The 20,005-nt window shown below is 30.7% G+C and overlaps 2 protein-coding genes across 3 annotated transcripts in view; both read right to left on the bottom strand.

Moving 5' to 3' along the window:
- LOC148284373 (odorant receptor 67c-like) overlaps positions 1–17,936 on the bottom strand; it is a 32,705-nt gene extending 14,769 nt beyond the window's left edge. Inside the window, exon 1 of the mRNA XM_088241147.1 lies at positions 17,820–17,936. Coding sequence (XP_088097273.1) covers positions 17,820–17,830 — 11 coding nt within the window. The 5' untranslated portion in view covers positions 17,831–17,936. The remainder of the gene's footprint in view (positions 1–17,819) is intronic.
- A 165-nt stretch (positions 17,937–18,101) lies between these two features.
- Positions 18,102–20,005, bottom strand: part of Evi5 (ecotropic viral integration site 5) — a 142,261-nt gene continuing 140,357 nt past the window's right edge. For both annotated transcript variants that reach the window (XM_088241133.1, XM_088241138.1), the window contains one exon: positions 18,102–19,950. In XM_088241133.1, coding sequence (XP_088097259.1) covers positions 19,837–19,950 — 114 coding nt within the window. In that variant the 3' untranslated portion in view covers positions 18,102–19,836. The remainder of the gene's footprint in view (positions 19,951–20,005) is intronic.

The raw sequence follows: 20,005 nt of genomic DNA, 5'->3' as shown, positions 1-20,005 counted from the left end.
TATGCTTATTTATATAATCTTAAACTAGTATCTAAATACATATTAATTTGAATGTCCTAATATTAACTAAAATCTTCTTCTTCTTTTCCACATTCGCTTCTAAATTGAGCATGTGGACATCACCAGACGCCTCCAGGAGACCCTGTCGCCAGTCAAAACTTTCACTTCCTCCCAGGTCAATCCTTCGTCCCTTAGTTCCGCCGAATAAAGCCGAAAGATCGTCATCGACGGCCTTCCAGGACAGCGGAAGCATGCGAGCATAGATCTTTGCGCTGAGCGTGTTCGTAGATATTAAAATGTTCAATCGAATCGATAAAAAAAAGTTAAAAGCATAAAACTTTTTTTCATTTTCCTACCAGGGTTGCATTCGACGAGAAAGCAAATACAAAAAAAAATAAGGATATTGTTTTTTTGTGTTTAAAAAAGTTTGTTTTTGAATGTTTACAAACAGTATTGGCTTTTTATGGATCCTAATCAGATTCTTTCCTTACATTTCTTATAACTTCTTCCCATTTATTTATTTTTACTGAATTCAATCATAAACAAGTACACCTACTTATAAATTAAAAGTCTTTTTCCGAGCTAATAGCAGGCAAGCCAACGTTTGAGCAGGACAACGTCTGTCGGGTACGCTAGTATAATATAATTAATGAAAATGGCCATAAAATTTAAATATTTATGTAAATCAAAAAAACCCAAATACGTTTTTTAAAATAAAAAATACAAATAATTTTGGAGTGACCAACATTTTTAACAGTGTGTTTTAAATGCATTTTTAATATTATAAAATAAATACTGCACATACAAAGTTAAAGTTCAAAAGTTTTTAAAGGTTTTTATTTATTAATAAATTATTATCGAATCAATTTGTACTGACATAAATAGTACATATTATTTAAATGAAAAATGCAAAACTTCTCATACCACGGCTGCCAAATAATATAATTAAATATTTGATATTATAAATCATCAATTTAAATAAGTCCTTTACTAAAAATGTTTAGTAATTAAAAATATTTAAATTATCGCTACAGAGAGGGAAAATATTTTTGAGAAAGAAATATGGAAGTCTAGACATTTAAAAGGCTTATGACCCGTCATTGACCGGATTTAGTGACCACTTTACACTCACTGTAATATTCAAACACTCACATTTCCTCATCATCTGTTGACTTTTGTGAAGGAAAAGAGCTGAAACCTTTATTGATGCGGGTGAGATTAACCTGCCTGAGTTATTCCACCTACTAGGCAGCGCCTGAAAACACTTTAATTTTTATGCTTCTATTTAAACCTTAGTGCTATTCTGAATCTTCTCGCGGGGGTAGAAATGTGTTCATTAGTATTTTTTTATTTTTTACATACGACTGCACTTTTATTTCAATTACGTTTATTTACGCAAAATAAATACTAAAACGTGAAACCAAACGTGACGATATTAATTTAGAACATTATTGCAACTTTAAGCATTACTGGTGAATCGTATAAATTGATTTAGAACCTTTGCGTTTTAAAAATTAATTTATGATAGCGGATAGTAAATTAATTCTCCAAACTGACAATATGAGCTAGTGGATGCAGCCAACAATCTATTAGAAATGTACTCAGACCAGAGAAACTCGATATTATTATTATTATTATTTTTATTAAATTTTTATTCCAGTAAAATGGCTATAAAGTGCAGAGCCAATTCTACCATATAAACATATAAACATGAACATAAATATAAATATAAACAAAAATATAACAATAAACATAAATATGAACATAAAATAAAATTTTATATTGCAGCACTTATGGTGGTCTTAATATATCGCGCCATCGCTTGGACAACGGTGATTGGATCCACTCTGCAGTGGCTTGGAGAATTTCGTTATTAGACTAGATATGTAATAACACTGACCAACCCGGTGTTGAGTCCTCTTCCTTGTCGGCGATCAGCTCACGCTGTCAGGGACATTGCTGATCAGGAACACTGCAGGCACACAATTTCGTCTGGAGACGGCGGATGATGAACGGCGATGGATCGATGATAAATTTGCGGCGTTGTGCGAGTTAAGGCAAAGTTAAAACTTAAACCGAAATAGCAGACAGTACTTTTTACAATTCAAAAAGCGCGCGAACAGAAAAAGTCGAAAAAGTGAAGAGGGTATCGCGCGGGACAAACAGTGTAGACAAACCAAAAATGCCCCGTCAGACTTTGCAATTTCACAAAACAAAATTTTGCCAGTATCTACTTACATATGATTTTTCTTGCTAAAATACATCGAAACAAAATATCGGCTCAACCAATTACCAAAAACACTTAATTAGGTTGAATTGACCGAACCGTATTCGTTTTATATGATTTTTAAACAGTTTTTACTTAATTTGACATTGTAGCATCAGTGTGACATACTCAAAACAGCGTTGATTAAACTTAATAACTCTCTAGGGCGGAAATCCAGCCAGTCCGCAAACATTTCGACATACTAAAAATATTGTTGATTAAACTAACTGATTTAAGAAGTATTCAAATTGAAAAAGTGTTTTCAGGCATTGCCAAGTGGGTGAAAAATTTGTGACAGATGAATCTCACCCACATCAATAAAGGTTTCAGCTCTTTAACTTCACAAAAGATGGAAGAGTTGAGGAAATTTGGATTGGATGTGAATGTTACACAGTGTGTAGAGCGGCAACTCAAACCAGCCAGTGACAAGTCATAAGCCCTGTAAATGCCTAGACTTTCATATTTCTCTCTTAAAAATATCTTCCCTCTCTGTTGTAATAAATTAAGATCTCAATAACTCCTTAGGAAATGAAATCCAGCATATCTACAAACATTTAACAGACTCAAAACATTGCTAATTAAAAATATTATTCGATCCGATACCTACTACAGTCAACCCTCCTATAACGTGATTAATTCGCACCGCGTTATACGGAAACCGCGTTGTAAGAAACTCGGAATTATACTAATCAGATTATTCGTACCGCGTTATATGAAAAACGCGTTAAGTAAATTTTAGAAATAATGAAATTGCACATAAATCAGACCGATTTGATTTGCATTACATACTTATATAAAAAAAAATCAAAATCCCAATTCTGAATGATACATTCAATAAAAAAAAAATACAAACGGAATACAAATGGCAATGAATACTTGTAAGCCTACATAATTTGAGTGTAGGTTTATTAAATATAATACATACAGTAGTTGAATTAATTATTTTCACTTTTAATACAAATTAGGTTTATTTGATATTTGTGTAGAAAATGTACACGTACACCCTTCTAGGCCAAATTCACATAATTTTGTATTGTTACCGCGGTTGCCAATTAGTGGGAAATTCCCCAAACTGCGGGGAATCTCAACTCGATTGGGGATTTTGTGGAGTTTGGTATTATGCGCGAAAATGCGGAGATTTTAACAATTTACGATTTATTAATTTATCTTTAGCTAACACATCGATAGTTTGATGGTAAGTGATTAAAACATTAATATTATTATGAATGAAACCGATATTTTTTTATAGCAACACAATATCAACTTCAAATAGTAATTCGGGGATTCCCTTTTTAACGGAAAATTAAAACAATGACAGTCGAATGAGCACATAAGGTACAAGTACAAACGACTGCTTGCGTTTTGTTTTATTATATTTCAAAATAATAAAGGTTTTGTGCAAAAAAATATAAAAGTTGTTGATAAAAAACCGCAAGATAATCCTAAGGTAGGTTATCAACAAAATTTGTTTAAATTCTTCTTAAGAGCCCACAAACGTCCCCTCGAAATATCGAGAATGATTAGACCTTAAGTGTATTTTGTTTAAATTGAATAATATTGTAATATTATATGTGCATCAATGGCAAAGCTACCGGTGGTGGACCCTCGCTACACTCACGATTCTATCCAGCTTTTATTTCATGTTATTATTTACATATTTTATCAAATTATTTTTTCTTTCTTGAGATAATTACGTGGGGAATCTGTGGGGAATCGGGACTTTGTTTTCTCCCCATTCGGCTAATTTGATCTAGATTTTTGATGAATTTGGGAAATTAGCATTGGCATCGCTGATTGTAACCTACAGTGTTTGTAGATAATATTTTCATATAATTTGTTTTGTAAAGGTCTTGAAATTTATTGTTAAAAATTACAAACTACGTGTTGAACAAAAAACTCTATTTTCGGGTTGACATTTTTCTTCCTACCAAGACGAAAAGCTTAATGATTAAATCAGTCAATAACCGGACGTATATGTTCGTTCTAATAATCAATCGGGAAGATATTGGCGATCTTTATACACGGTTTAATTATTATTTTAGTCAGGTATTGTGTTTTAATAAGGGAAGGTAAATAAAATTGTGAAACAACTCAAATGACTCCGAATACCTACCTCGAAAGGTGTTGATTGGTCACCTGGGATGAGAGGGAAAACCGCTGCTCATTGTGAAAAAGCGTACACCGATGAGGAAATTGCGAAGATTTTGAGCGAGGAGCAACAAAGTCAGGTGTAAGGAAACACCGTATCGGTGAAATCAGCTGAAAGAGCTGAAAAAAGTAAGGAACGAAACCAGATGTGCGCAGAATTCGTCGCTAGGCCATGCAATATTATCGGAGATCTACAAAATAATTCGACAACATCACCAAAACACCTGGATTACAAGTTTAAGGGTCGGAACATCTAAATCAGGCCAAACAGGGTTTAGCATTCCCACTTTAAATGATAGTAAATATTTATATTTCTTAACAAAATAAATACTCCTCACTACTCCATAAAATAAAGTATCTTATGAAAATCAATTCCTGTTAAATCCTTTAATTACGTGAGAAAAAATTCTGGAATTTTCGGATAACACTTCAATAGCATTTCCGCCTATCGAATATTGTGATTTAATTAAAGGCATAACAATGATATTTCAAAACAATAACAAAACATCAGAAAATACGATAAAGTTAACAGTTTTCCGAAATAACTTGTGTTTTTTTTTTTTGTAATGCGTTATCAAACATTCGTTGTTTTTTTTACAATATTTTCTCATACAAATTACTATGGTAAGAAAATTAGTTTATTCGTTGCCCAAGTTACCTCAGCGAATTAAATTTTGAATCAGTCAGAGATAAGGAGATAATGTAGAACTATAAGAATCAGAAGTTACGAGTTGACTTTGAAGACGTAAGGTCGCGTTTTTTTACTTGGAAAATTTCATGATCTGTAATCATATACATAGAAAACCGTCGCAGTGGTAACATACCATTGGTGACACAAAAGTAAGTATTATTTACATTATAATAATTGTATGCAAAAACTATGACGGGGTTTTATGTAATTTCAAAATTTACTTTTTTTTATTCTAGATTGGTGGACGCGACTTTTTTGGTTAAATAAAAATAAGCGTCATTTTGAAGGGGTTCTTGTTTTAAATCTGATATTTATTTTAAAATCCAAGATGGCTGGCTCAACTTTTTTGAGAAAATAAAGATGGGTGTCTTTTTCAGGTGTATAAGGGCGTTTTAATTTTAAATCTGATGTTTATTTTGAAATCCAAGATGGCTGACTCGCCTTTTTTGAAAAAATGAAGATGAACGTCCTTTCCAGGTGAGCTTATAGCTAAATAAGACAATTGTTTCCTACTTATTTTATTCCCTATCTGGATCACATCCTGCATAGAGACGTAGTATGATATCCTACAACTTATACTAATGGACGAGATTGAGGGACAACGTGGATCTGGCAGTTGGTAAACGCCTTGGCTGCGCAACATTAGAGACCGGACCGGAACGAGGTGCGCGGAGTTGTTCCGGGCAGCACAAGACAGAGTGGCTTTTTTAAAAGTGATCGCCAACGTCGGGGACATCAGATAAGGCACAAGAAGAAGAAGAAGAATGATATTTACAAACATACTACATCGTGATATAAAACCACTTAAGCATTGAATAATATTTTACAATGAAGATAAAATAAAATAACTCTATTGTTTCTTAAAATGTCTTTAACATTTTGATTTTTACATTCTCATTTACATTTTAATTTTTTGACTTTCATATATTTATTACTTATAATCTACTCGTACTGATTTCTTTCTAAGTCTTTTCAAAATACCTTTATGCCCTATACAACACCCTCGAATCTCGTCGTGAAATTTTCCTCGGGAAACATTTTTACAAGCTGATTTTCGGAAGTATATATAATCCAAATATACTGAAAAAGATCAGTTTGTATGTTTCCAATAATGATACTAGAGCGAGATTCCAAGCAGCGTTTTACACACCCAGAAGACGAATACAGCTTCTGCGGATAATATGGATCTATTTTTCTGTACATACCTACTGTTGAGCAGTTGAGCAGCTATCTGCTTTATAATCGTTCACTTTTAAGTTATATTTACAGTATTCATCACTCGACGGGTTAGACAGCCCGTAAGGTAATACAGACTACAATTGTCAAATAAATAAGTCATTATTTAATTTTTCTTTTTCACCAGTTTAATTTTTAAGCTTTCTTTTTATTTATTTATTTTGTTCATTAACGCCCAAAAGGCATTTACAAAAAATAATAATGAAATACATGCTAACACACTAAATAATAAACACAGAATATACAGAAAAAATATGTGAAATTAGTTGAAAAGGATATAATAAAAAGTTTTACAAAGTAAAAAAAAAAACAATAATAACAAAGGTACGAAAGAAAAAACAGTAAGCATATAAACAAAAAATGCAAAGATATAAGCTTATGAAATAAATTCTGTAAAGCAAACAATAAATAAAGTGTTACGGTAAGCAAGAAAGACATTTTTAAGTTAAATTAATAAACAAGCAAGCATATATTATCACGAAAAAATAAGAAATAAAAACATGTATCTATGAAATGCGTATTTGCCAATACTACAATGCAATTTGATATAATAGTAAAAAATAAAAAACCAGTATAAGGTAATAAAAATAAACAAGAAAGTATTTTTTTAATTTATGGAATTGAATTGTCAATAATAGTTTGACGAGCAGCTACAAATAAACTTGATATTGTAGACTTATAAGATAGTAAAGAATTGGACAGAATGTCTGCAGCCGTTCCATAAGTGTTACCTAACCTATGCAGTCTCGGTATCAATGAATTGTTTTGTTGGTTGGAAGAAGTACTGGAGCAATGAAACAATAAAGTACTCCTAGTGTTGACAGTAGGTACTCTAAAATTAATCGATTCAAGTATTTTTGGTGCGTCTAAAAGAGAGTTTACAATTTTATACAGTACTATGAGATCATTAATAGTTCTTCTTTCAGAAAGTGTTGTTAGGTTAAGCAGTGTAAATAAATAGTCATAATTCACATTTTGTATTGGAATGTTTGGTTTGTAGTTTATATATCGTAGAAATTTATGTTGAATGTTTTCTATATTATAAACATGAACATTATAGCAGGGTGACCATATTGATGAATTAAAATCTAAATTACTTCTTACAAGAGAACAGTATAATATTTTCAATGATCGCATGGACTTGAAATTTTTTGTGTTTCTCAAAATAAAGCCCAACATTTTTAATGCCTTGCTTGAAATTTCATTGATATGATATACAAAAAACAATTTTTCATCAAAAAATACCCCGAGATCCTTTATCACTGATACTGTAAAAAGATTGACATATATACTGTAACAAAAAATGAGCGGTTTTTTTATTCGATGAAAACGAATGATCTGACATTTTTTTGTGTTTAAGTACATTTTATTTTTAAATTTATTTCAACAGAGAGGGAAAGTGTTTTCGTGAAGAAATTTGGAAGTCTAGGCATTTACAGGGCTCATGACCTGTCATTGGCTGGTTTAAGTGGCCACTTTACACACTGTGTAACATTCACCATTCTGCCCATGTTTGAACATCCACATTTCCTCAACTCTTATTTTATTTTCATTTTATTAACATTTTATTTTCTTTACACCACTCATCTAGAGAATCGAGGTTCTGTTGAACGGAAAGGCAATCTATAAAGGTCTTTATCACCCATATTATTATATTTTAAGGTCATCCGCAAAAAGTAAAAACATGACGTCATTAAAAAAAATTGTAATATCGTTGATAAAAAGTAAAAACAGCACCGGACCCAAATGAGAACCTTGAGGTACACCACTGGTAGCCTTAAAAGAATAAGAGGAAAAACACCTTACTTTAACAATTAATTGCCTATCGTTCAAGTAACTAGTTAACCAGTTTAGAAATTTACCTCCAAAACCCATTTTACATAATTTAGCTAATAGTAATTTATGACAGACCTTGTCAAAAGCTTTTTTTTTTAAGCCATGTTTTTTTCTTTTCTTTATAACTTTACTATTTTTTGTCAATGTACAATTTTTTATTCGGGTAAATATTTGTATTATTTGTTAAAAGTGATTTTATTGATACTTTTTTATGTTTTTGTCATAGAAAAAAGTTATTTTTCGATGTAATGTATTATTGTTATTATGTAAAGGTTCAATGAACCGTTTTTTTTTTGTTTTATTTCAATTTAGAAATGACTAAACCATTACACATATTTAAATTAATGTTTTTAAAATCCCAAACCTTTTTTCTCATTCACCACCCAGTTATATGATGTATACTTCTGTGTAATATTTTAAATTCCAACAATTATCGTAGTAATCAAATTATTTTTTGAAAAGTGGTAACTTTGTATATTCCAGAAAATGTACCACATAATGAATAGTGTAATTATCAACCTCGGAAATGCCCATCCATTATGATGGCCTCCTCAAAACTTAATCCATGGGCACTGGAAATTTAATTTGCTACAGAAATCCCGTACCAATCATTCTTAGAACGTGCTTAGAACCATAAAAAATATGTCTAACATTATTGATGTAGTAGGTGATATGTAATGAGGAATGTAAATTATAATATTTTGATGGTGATTTATTGCACCAATATCTTTATTGCTTATTTCCATTAGGTTGACTGGTTTGTTTTGTAATTTTAACCGTGTTTCAAGGAATGGCCTCTTTTTCTTCCAATCCTTTTTTTCTTCCCAAGTGCCAACCTTCACCGAAATATTCATATGAATATTTAGAAAAAAACCTCTATTTTATTTTTAACTATCTGTCTGTCGGTACCCCACACGATAGGGTGCGCGAAAAATTGACATTCCTCAGTTTTATGTATATATCGTCCCGCATTTTTTTTTTCATAATTTCACTACACTATTTACATCTATCTGCCGGTGAATTTTTTTTGAAATCGATGAAAATATAGTTGAATTATAATTTATTATTTAGCCTGTGACATACAAACGAACTAAAGGACATAACGAAATTAAAAGGGTTCCGTTTTAGTAACCGAACCCTAAAAATGTGAAATTTGAATTACGCACACCTAAAAACCCGTAAAATGAAACTCATCTTCATTTTATCAAAAAAGTCACATCTGCCATCTTGGATTCCAAATAAAACTCAGATATAAATTTTAGTAAAAATAAAAAGATAACACTAATTATATTATACATAATAATTCTTTGACGTATTACGTATTAGTGTTTGTTCGTGTATCGTGCCGTGCAGTACCCTGAAGCTATCAGGGTAGGCTAGGCCGCCGACCACTGTATGTGTAGTGTCAAATACCTAAATTAAAAACCGGCCGCAAGAGTTCCGACCCTTAAGACAAACCTATTCTAAAAAAAACCTCAAGTAAAAAGCTAAATCTGAGCAGAAATAGGTGCAGAGACGCATCGATTAGATTCCGATACACAAGGAGTGGACGAAAGAAGATTAGGGAAAAGTTATTTAGTATGACGAGACCAAAATTATCATCTTTAGCTGTGATGGGGTGAAGTTTGTTCGCCGCCGACTTGAAGATGATTTTTCGGTGGTGCGTACCACGGCCACCATGAGGCACTCAGGCCACTCAGTCAGTCTGATGGTGCGGGGTAGCATGGCCGGGCGGCCGGGCGGCCGGCTGTCGTTGAGGGTAACATCAATGCAATTTTTGTGGAAGGAATGCTAGTCCGAGAAATTAAAGATTTTTAGCATTTTGAGATAATAAAAAAAAAGAGTTTTTGTAAAAGTTTTATTAAGATTTTTTCAACAGTTCACCATGAGGAATGCTCTGAAGTTTCGCGGTCTGGCCCTGAAAAACCGTATATATGCATATACACCAAGATATTGAAAACAAAATTAATAATGTAAGTTAATTTTTATTAAAGATTTTCTTTTTGCGCAACAGGATATAGAATTACAGCAGATAACAATGGTACAAAACTCCCAGGCATCCATCTATACGGATCTAATATTTATATTATTTGATTTTGTTGCAGATATTTCTGAATTTGATTTTTTTTTTCAATATTTCAAAATAATTTTATACAAATTATGTTTTGGTAATACATTTTATATTATTTGATTTTGTTGCAGATATTTCTGAATTTGATTTTTTTTTTCAATATTTCAAAATAATTTTATACAAATTATGTTTTGGTAATACATGTTATGGCTTTGTATGTGACAAGCATAGAATTAAAAATAGCCAGAAACCGCATACGCGCATCAAACAGAAGGAGACTAAACTACTCTTACGGGAGTAGTTTTACGTTTTGACCCATAGTTTCTTTGTAGAAGTCACTCAGTACGCAACTCCCAATTTTAATTTAACTATGCCGTGTTGTGTCGTTTTAAAGTGTAGAAATGCTGCTGGGATCACATTTCACGTGAAAATAGCAAATGCATGTGTAAGTAGCAAATGCATTGCTCAATTTTTTTATTCTTTTTCCATCTGTCAAAGAAAATTTGTCAAAGAAAATAAATGGCCATTTTGTTAGTGTTGCCAGGGTAGTCCAAACTTTTATGCTACTTTGCTCATCTAATAAGAGTACTAACGAAAATTGGACCTCTCGGATTAAACAACGCCGTGGAGGACATTTGATCGACATTATCTTTAAAACATCAAATATTTTTTAACATGACATAAAAATATTAGTTTTATGTAAAATGAAATTTGTTGTATATTTTTACTTCAAAGTTCACGAATTAAATTGCTCTTATTAAATGACCCTTTACTTATCTACTCTGTTGTGTCAATCAATGTTTCCGTGTGTACAATAAAATTTTAGATAAATTAACAAATTGCTTTTCTTTGATAATATTTCACTTTTGTGTAATGATTATATTTTTCGCGATCAGGCAACATTACGCGGCGACTTCAAGCATGCGCGCGGCAAAAGTGGGACAAAGTAGGGCGTTTTTTGACACAGTCCGATGTATTTAAATATGATTCTACGCTCCTTCTGGACTACTCTTAATTCTTTAGTGACAAGGTTTTTGTTATATGCATATTTTTTTTAATTTATAAACGCCCTTCGGGATTTTACATGGTTTACATAAATAGTATATACACATACATACAAGGCACTATACGAGTATAAAAATCAAAGTAAAAACGCAAGAGTTGATATGTAATATTATGTAAAAATTATGAAATATAAGGTATATAGAGCATTTTAGACAGACGATAAGATCTTAGATGTTGTACAATTGAAACAAAAAAATATTATGGAGTTTTTTTATTTTTTTATACAATAATTTACAAAATGAACAGTTGTATTGCAGTAGGTACACAAATGAAATAAATAATATAGTAACAGACAGCATGCATTACAGACAGCGATAAATGCTGTATAAATTAAGTTTATTTATGATCATTTTGCATCTTTTAAAAGAAATTCATAAATACCACAATTAAAACACTTAAAGTAAAAAAAACCAAATATTATGTATATGTCACAGCTAGATAGTCAATTTAAGTGAATTACATATTACCTGGCTAAATTACAAAATGGCTGATCAACGATTAGCCATATTGTCAACCCTTGGTATTTTCTAATTTGACAAGCCATGTTTAGCTGCTTTGTAAATTAGCAAAGATTTTCATATACTTTAGAGAAAGAGTTAGGGTGACCAAAATATAAATATTACTTTCTTTTTTTAAAAAGAAAACTCGTTTATTCAGGTATTAATAATTAATACAGGTAGGTTAGGTTTGTTGTATTTCCTGCTTATTTTAATAAAACAATAGTAATTGTTTTATTTTGAAATTTATTTTGCTATGTGAGATTAGGTAGAGAGTAACCATAGGCTGGGTTAAATTTAATAATAACAAAAAAAATATTTTACTACATAACTTAATCCAACCTATCCTAACCTAACCTAACTTCACGCCAACCTAATCCAACATATCCTAACATAAGCTAACTTCACATAACAAAATAAATACAAAAATCGTAAAAAAAAAAAAAATAACACATCAAACTACTAAAATTTGCAATTTGCATTCAGCCAAAACATTATGACTGATGTTTCGGTCAACCAAAATGCAAAATGGCTAATCTTCATTCAGCCGTTTTACAAAACGAAGCTGTTTCTTAATTTGCCTAAAATGACGATCCGGCTGCGACATATATATTATGTAGATCTGGAGTATCATTCAATACCTATATACCTATAAACAAAGGAATGTAAACATAGACAATAAATAACTGGAGCAATCTTTATGCAATCCTTACATTGGAAAGGTAAATTTTACCAGTTTAACGGATTTATTAGTAATATGTGCAAAGTGAAAGGCAATTATTTGGTGTCTAATAAAACATCTAGATACTGTATACTAGATACAGAAGACAATCAATTATTCCTTATTTACCGAGTACAAGTGCCAAAAGAAACTATATTGAATCAGACTTAGGTAATAGTAAAGTTGAGAATGTTACTGTCGTTGGCAAACAAATAAATGAGTGAAAAACTTCATTTTAATAGTAAATAAAAAATATTTAACATTTATGTTATTCGTCACAGGTTTCTTTCATCAACTGATATGATCAACAAAAGAAATAATTATATGATATTTTATTGTTGATTTGGCTACATAATTTACTATCTTTTTGTCAATTGAAAAATTACGGCTATACTTTTCCACCACCAAATAAAGATTTATGAGTTTCTGAAGATTGCCGAGTATATTTCTAAAACCCTCTAATTATTACTGACAACAGATAGGCGATCCGTTGCAATCTTTCTCAAGCATACTAAAACATCCAACATTGAAATTCATCGTAGTACCTACAGTGTAATATGTATTTTTAATACATTATTTTACTATATAATACATTTAGCGCTTACATTATAAATATAATACAATACATACTACGTAATTCTTACATTAAGTACATTAAAACTAAATACAGTATAGTCTTTGTAATCCGAACTCAATATAAGCTGAACTTTCAGTAATCCGAACCATAGCATCGGGTGAAGGGCGAGGGAATAAAAGAACTAAAGCTGCCTCCAAAAGCTTTATTGTGATATGATGATGAACAAATAGCGGTTGTTTTTCCTCCAAACTATACTCCAATCATGCAGCCCGTGAATCAAAATGTTATTCAGACGGTGAAATTTTTTTTTGTTGGTGAAGAAGATAGCATTATATTTTATCAATTCTCAAGAAAATCAATATCGCGGCAGAAAGTTTGACCAACACAGGGTGAGTTCATGTAGGAAATAGATGTGGATTCCGATTACAAATATAAAGACGAATATTATTTATCATCAATTACGAACACTAAATTTGGTAGATGATATAAATGATCTGGAAGTTCAAGCATGGGTTACCAGAAAGAATATGGAGAAAAGTACCGAGATAATGGACTGATTATGAAGTTGAGAATCCATTGAATTAAAATGAGAGCATTACAGAAGAAGAACATAAAGTTGCCATTTCAAGATTAATCATTTTTTGAAGAGGGCAGTCTAAAACAATGTGGAACCCCATCAGATTATAGTTTTACACCGATTGCGTAATCAAGTGAATCAGGCAGAAGGCACTTGTTACAAAAAACAAACAGATTTTACTATATCAAATACATAATTAACAAATATAATATACTTACTATGCCTTATAACACGCGTATATTACTATTAAATAAAAAAAAACTTTATTGCAAATTAACAATACGCAGAAAGTTTCATTTTATTCCATAAAGATTCGAGTAATCTGAAAATTTGATAAACCGAACAGGCTCAGATTTTTTAATTATTCGGATTATACAGACTAAACTGTACTGATTAATAAAAAATATTATTACTTAAAACATTTAACATCAGTCAGTTTTTTTAAATTTCTTGAGACATTAGGAATTTCGTTTTGTATGGGTATAAAATTATAAGGTTCTAGATGAAGAGATGAATATTAAGGGAACGGATTATAAAGTCCAGTGCTTTTAACCTCTCATAAGCTGATTTGAGTGATCATTTTCAAACTTTAACTTTGTTGAAAAGTTTGTACAACGCTGATAAAATCTGGCCAAAAATAATTGGGTATACAAAATGTAATATATATTTAGCCATCAATGAGTGAAATCATTTCACCTAAATTAATCGAGATTTCAACTTTAGTAATAAAAAATTTGCACTAACCCTGGTTCAGATTTTGTATGAGAACAAAACTATCACAACTCAAGAATACATAATATGATATTATCTTCCACGGGCAGGAAAATTGACAGAAAAAAACTCAAATGTACTCTAAGGTGGTGATAAGAATTCAAATATCTACAAATATTTGGTACTTATGTCTCTTTATTATCCAAAGGCATAAATTAAAATGACCTAAAAATCAATTTAGCCTAAAAAACAAAATCCTGATATTTTGGAAGACTTTGACTGTGTTTATTAGTTGTGATTCGTATCATTAAATTGTAATGCTTTTGATTTAAAAGATATTTTTTTGCAGACTTAAAAACCTTAATCATTTAGGTATCTTAAACACATGAAAATCTTTTTCTTGTCCATGGAAGATCACTTGACCTAAATTTTCCTACATTATTTCACGAATTAATAATTTGTATGGATATTTTTTCTTTAAATAAGTACATACTGTACTTAAACTTAACACAATAAATCACGCTTTTCCATATGTTACATTTTTCACTTTTAACTTGTTGAAAAAGTAGCCATTACAGCTAAATAACTATCAATGGTTTAGAACTTAATTGAAAATTACTCCATTTACATGGTAAAAAAATCGGTGAAAACTATTTTTCAAACAATAATAGACACTGAAAAGGTGGACAGGTGTTTTTTTCATGAAAAATATCGAGCAAGATGTATTTACTATCTGTATGAAAATGATTGCACACCTCCCAATAGACAGAAAGATACTGTAACATTGATAGAAAATATTTCATTATGGCCTTACGTCAGCTTTAAGAAGATCAAGTGGACTGTGAACATAAAAACATCTTCACAGAAAATCCAGGAGTCAATGTCAATATGGCCATAACGTAAAATGTATTACATACAACTAAATACAGTGTTAATTTATTTATAAAACGTCACCAAGTGCACTCGTATAAATATTAAATGCATGATATATAGATCAGAAAAAATAACACATTGAAAATATCATATTAGGTGTTAACATAAGGAGGCTATACTGACAGAATTCATTAAGTCAACAGTCTTTATATACAGTCGAACTTGGTTATTACGAGGAAGACGGGGCCGACTGAATTTGCTCGTTACAAGCATTACTCGTTATACCAGAGAAATGTTTTTTTGAATCCAATAGCTATTGCATATTGTCACTATTAAAAATTATGATAAATGCTTACAAACATACCATTTTTTTAAATTTCAAATTTTGAAGATAAACATTCCTATTTATTTGTTCACAATGTGATAAGGATAGAAAAAACTTTTTCCACGCTTCAACATATTTCAAGCCCAGTTTTATTTTACAAATAATTGCCACTTTTTCGCAAATTGAAACAGTTCTGTTAGTAGTCATGTTTACAATTCAAGGGAAAGGTTTTGATTTATTTGACATCACCCACTTGTAATTGTAAAAACTCCCAAAACAAGGATGTCATTCATAAACTACAAAAGAAGTTGTAAATCGTGATGAGGTGCCCAGCCTGTGCTTACTAAGTTCACAAAACTTGGATTTTTTACACGCAATTTCAACCATATGTGTGATACTTTGTCAAAGCTGTCGGTGAAAACAACATTTGGGTACTTAGACACTTACATAGTATGATAAACGTAAACCGTTCCCAATGCCCAGTGGCATCGGTAATAAGTTAGTCCCCATTTGGATTTAATTACTTAGGTTCTTATTTCGAAAATGATGTGTTTAAACAATCGAATAGTTTTTGCTCAACTGTTAACAATATTTTGTTCGGTATGTCCGAGAAAAAGCTCGTTATAAAAGTGAATAAATGTGGGGAGAAAACCACAAACTAAAATGACAACTAATGTTTCCTCATTATATCCGAGATCTCGCTATTTCCGTGATTGTTATAACCAAGTTCGACTGTATTTCAAATATTTTTAAATATAGATGCAAGATGTTTATTTCAAATTTTATGCTATGTCTAGAATAAAGATTACTCTTTCAAAGCTTTAAAAAAATTAAAAGAAAATTGAGGGAGAAATAGTGGGCATAAAGAATACAAAAGTTTTAAATGCGATTATCTAGAAACTTGTTTTAATGACTTTATGCATTCTGTGGATAAAGCCTCGATAAGTTGTCTTTTTTTTCCAAATTTAAAAATGGGCACTAAAAGTAAGACAAAATGGTAAAGGTCACTTGTGAGAAAATTTTCTGCCCTACAAGATATTGGGTTTGCCTTTACATTACATATGTAATTTTATTTGATTACAAGTTTTCAAAATGGAATATCAAGTAGACGAAAGTGAATGTTTTCGACACCTCGTTCTGTTTGCATTCAATCGAGGGAATAAAGCTGCCCAAGCTGGTCACGATATTTTAGCCCAGTGTGCAGTGAAAATCCTATGAATTGTTGACTAATTTGCTGTAAATAATGAAGGAGAATATATTATTGACTAATTTGTTGTAATTTTCATTTTGTTATCGTCATTTGGTAAAAAACGGACACATTTTATGTTAACACCCGATAAGTATGTTTTATAAACAATTAAACTACTGTGTGATTACACTTTTTTGAAACTAGGCTTAAATTAATAAAAACAATAAACTATAAAATAAATTAATATTTGCGAAGATCATAATTTGAACAATTTCGTGTGATCATAAATACTGTGATCAATTAAAAAAAGGGACAAATGAATTCATTTAGTTTTTCTTCTTCTTCTTAACATTATGAATAAAATAATTTTAATTTAATAACACTCTCAATATATAATACATAAAAGACGAAGAACTGCAAACTCCTTCGTTTCATGGCCATTTACCCTTTAAGCCATGTAAGAAGTGTAGATATAGATATTTTTTTCTTTATCACATTGAAAATACATAAATTCATTAATATCACGGTAAATAAAATTTATTTAACCCCTTCAACTGTAAAGCTAACCCTAAACTTAACTTATTACGTGATATTATTATGATAAAACTAATTTCAGTACAGGAGGCCAGTAGAGTTATTATCATAAGAAAAATTGTTATAATTTAAATTTGATTGTTAATATTGATAAAAAAATATTATAAATAAACATCTACTAGGTAAGTATAAAACATATGTTATTATATAATATTAATAAACAAAAATACTTTTTTTTTAAATCACAAAAATAAAAATTAATATTAAACAAATTGGGGGTTTGTGTTAACAGCTTGATAATTATACCAAATAAAATTATAACATTCTTAATGCCTAAATAAAATGACATCTTTGATTATTTAGCTGGTATATATTAAAAAATAACAATATTAATAAAATTACGAGTCAAATATCACACTTCCGCTCAAATAGTGTCACAACTAAAAAAAAAAAAAAAACTCTTTTAATGTACTATTTGTTTCAAAAAACTTAAAAATCTTACCTTAGTATCATGTACAGAGTTAAATTATTTAACCCTAGATGGCACTAGTGTCATTATAATGTTAAACGAAAGTTATGTCATGCCAAACATATACAGTGTCACGTCACAGCAAGTGCGAGGTGGTTGTCTATCTGATATTGTATAAAGTGTTGTTTGTCGGTTTATGTCAATATATGTGGTGAGTCGATTGAAAACAAGCTGTGCATTTATTCAATAAAGGTAAACTGTATCGACATAACTGTTTATGTGATCAAGGTAAGTCAAACACGTCACATATTTTTCACAATAAAACTGATCCGTGTTAAGTTAAGACAGTACATGGGATTAAGGTTATTTTACATTAAAAAATTTTATTTTGATAAACCGCACTGTTTCGACATTTATTATTACGACATTAATGTTAAAACGGATTTTAATATTGTTTATGTATCTAGTATAAATGAAGTCGTTATCTATACTTTTTATATTAAATTATTGTTCTTATTGTCCATGGATGGTTGTATCTACAAATACATACAATTTCCAGATGAAGCAAAATATTGTCTCTGTGACTGGAGCCGAATACGCAGCATAATTGAGAAGTAGATGAATCAACACCTATATCAAAGGATACTCAAAAAAAAATTAGAAGCAATGAATGACGGCATAAGCAAAGAAAATGTTTGTTTAAATGAAACTTCCAAAAATGTTTCTAATTTTCCTGTAGAATGTCATAATGAAAACGAAGAACGTATGCAAGACGACTTAACTGGGGGTGAAGCAACAGATGATTCAGTTGAAGATCCAAATTATGACACGGCTCGTAAAAAGAGTAAGAAAAAAGACGTCGTTCCTCACCGCCGATCATCATCATCATAGAGTACTTCGAGTTCTTCATCGTCCTGTTCAAGTTCATCCTTGTCCAGTTCAAATACATCCTCATCCAGCTTGTCATCTTTGTCACCTAGGGCAAAGCCAACTGAAAACTTTCACTAAGATTGCCCATCAACATCACAAGAATCTAATATAGAAAGGAATCACTCCCAGGAACAAAATGAAATGACTGAAGAAATGCCGACTTCACGTAAGAAACGGAGTGCAGAAGGACAATGGAAGCAAAATTTGACTAAAATTCTACAAAACTCAGGATTGCCTTATAAAACAAAATCTGGACGAAATATTCCTAAAATAGTAATTAAAGAAGGTTGTGGCGAAAGTTGTAGACTGAAATGCAGTTATTTTCTTACCAATGAAAAAAGGACGCAATTGTTTGATTTTTACTGGGCTTTGCAAGATTTAGAGAAATAGAGGCAATTTATACATAAACATTTAAGACCTATAGAAGTTAGGTACTGGTATGTCAAAGCACAAAAACCTCGAACAAACAATTATGCTTTTTATTTCGAGGTTGAAGGTTCATTGAAAAGGATCTGCAAAACTATGTTTAAAAATACACTGAATATTAATGACAGAACGATAAGAACTGTAACAGAGAAATGTAATGGGCGTTTTATGAAAGAAGATCAATGAGGAAAACATGATAAAAGTTATACTGTATAAGAGTATATTTATAAAAATATCAGATATTGCTGAGTTAATGAGAGGCACAAGTTAAGGTTTCCATTGTATTTCTTAACAAGAAAACATTTTTGAACCACTTTAATCAAACAATATTTCGTAAATTATTGTCTTTTTTATCCATAAAGTGTCACAAAATTTTTTTTTTTTTCTTTCTATTTTTAGATACCTTATGCATCATTTTGTAGTGCTTCAAAAACCGTTGTATCTTAATAAAAAACTTATTGCGCTATTTTCATTAGTTTTTTAATTATAACCCGAAAAGTGGAAAAAAATGTTAGAATAAATTTCAAACGCCTTTTTCTAGACAGTTTGGTTTTTTTGACTTACGACACTACTTGAGCAGAGGTGCGATATATAAACATAACAATAATAAAAAATATAGTTCCTCATAACATTCCCTAAAAAAATTTTTTTAACTAAAAATGAATATTGCAAATAAATAAGTTTAAGAAGAGATTTATTCCGTTAGAGTACTATCAAGATCCTCTGCCAAATCCATGTCGAGAGCTTGTAATCTTCCATCAGGTAATACTGCGATGGCCCTATCTTTCCAGGCTCGCAGAGCTAGTATCTAGAAACAAAAATATTGTTTTAATATGTGAAAGGACATTGCTTAGTAGAGAAAG

Source organism: Micrasema longulum, unplaced genomic scaffold, assembly GCF_059751315.1.
Source record: "Micrasema longulum isolate JH-2025_06_02 unplaced genomic scaffold, ASM5975131v1 h1tg000127l, whole genome shotgun sequence".
Classification (NCBI taxonomy): domain Eukaryota; kingdom Metazoa; phylum Arthropoda; class Insecta; order Trichoptera; family Brachycentridae; genus Micrasema; species Micrasema longulum.
Note: the sequence above shows the minus strand (reverse complement) of the source record. Positions and strands in the feature narration are given on the sequence as shown.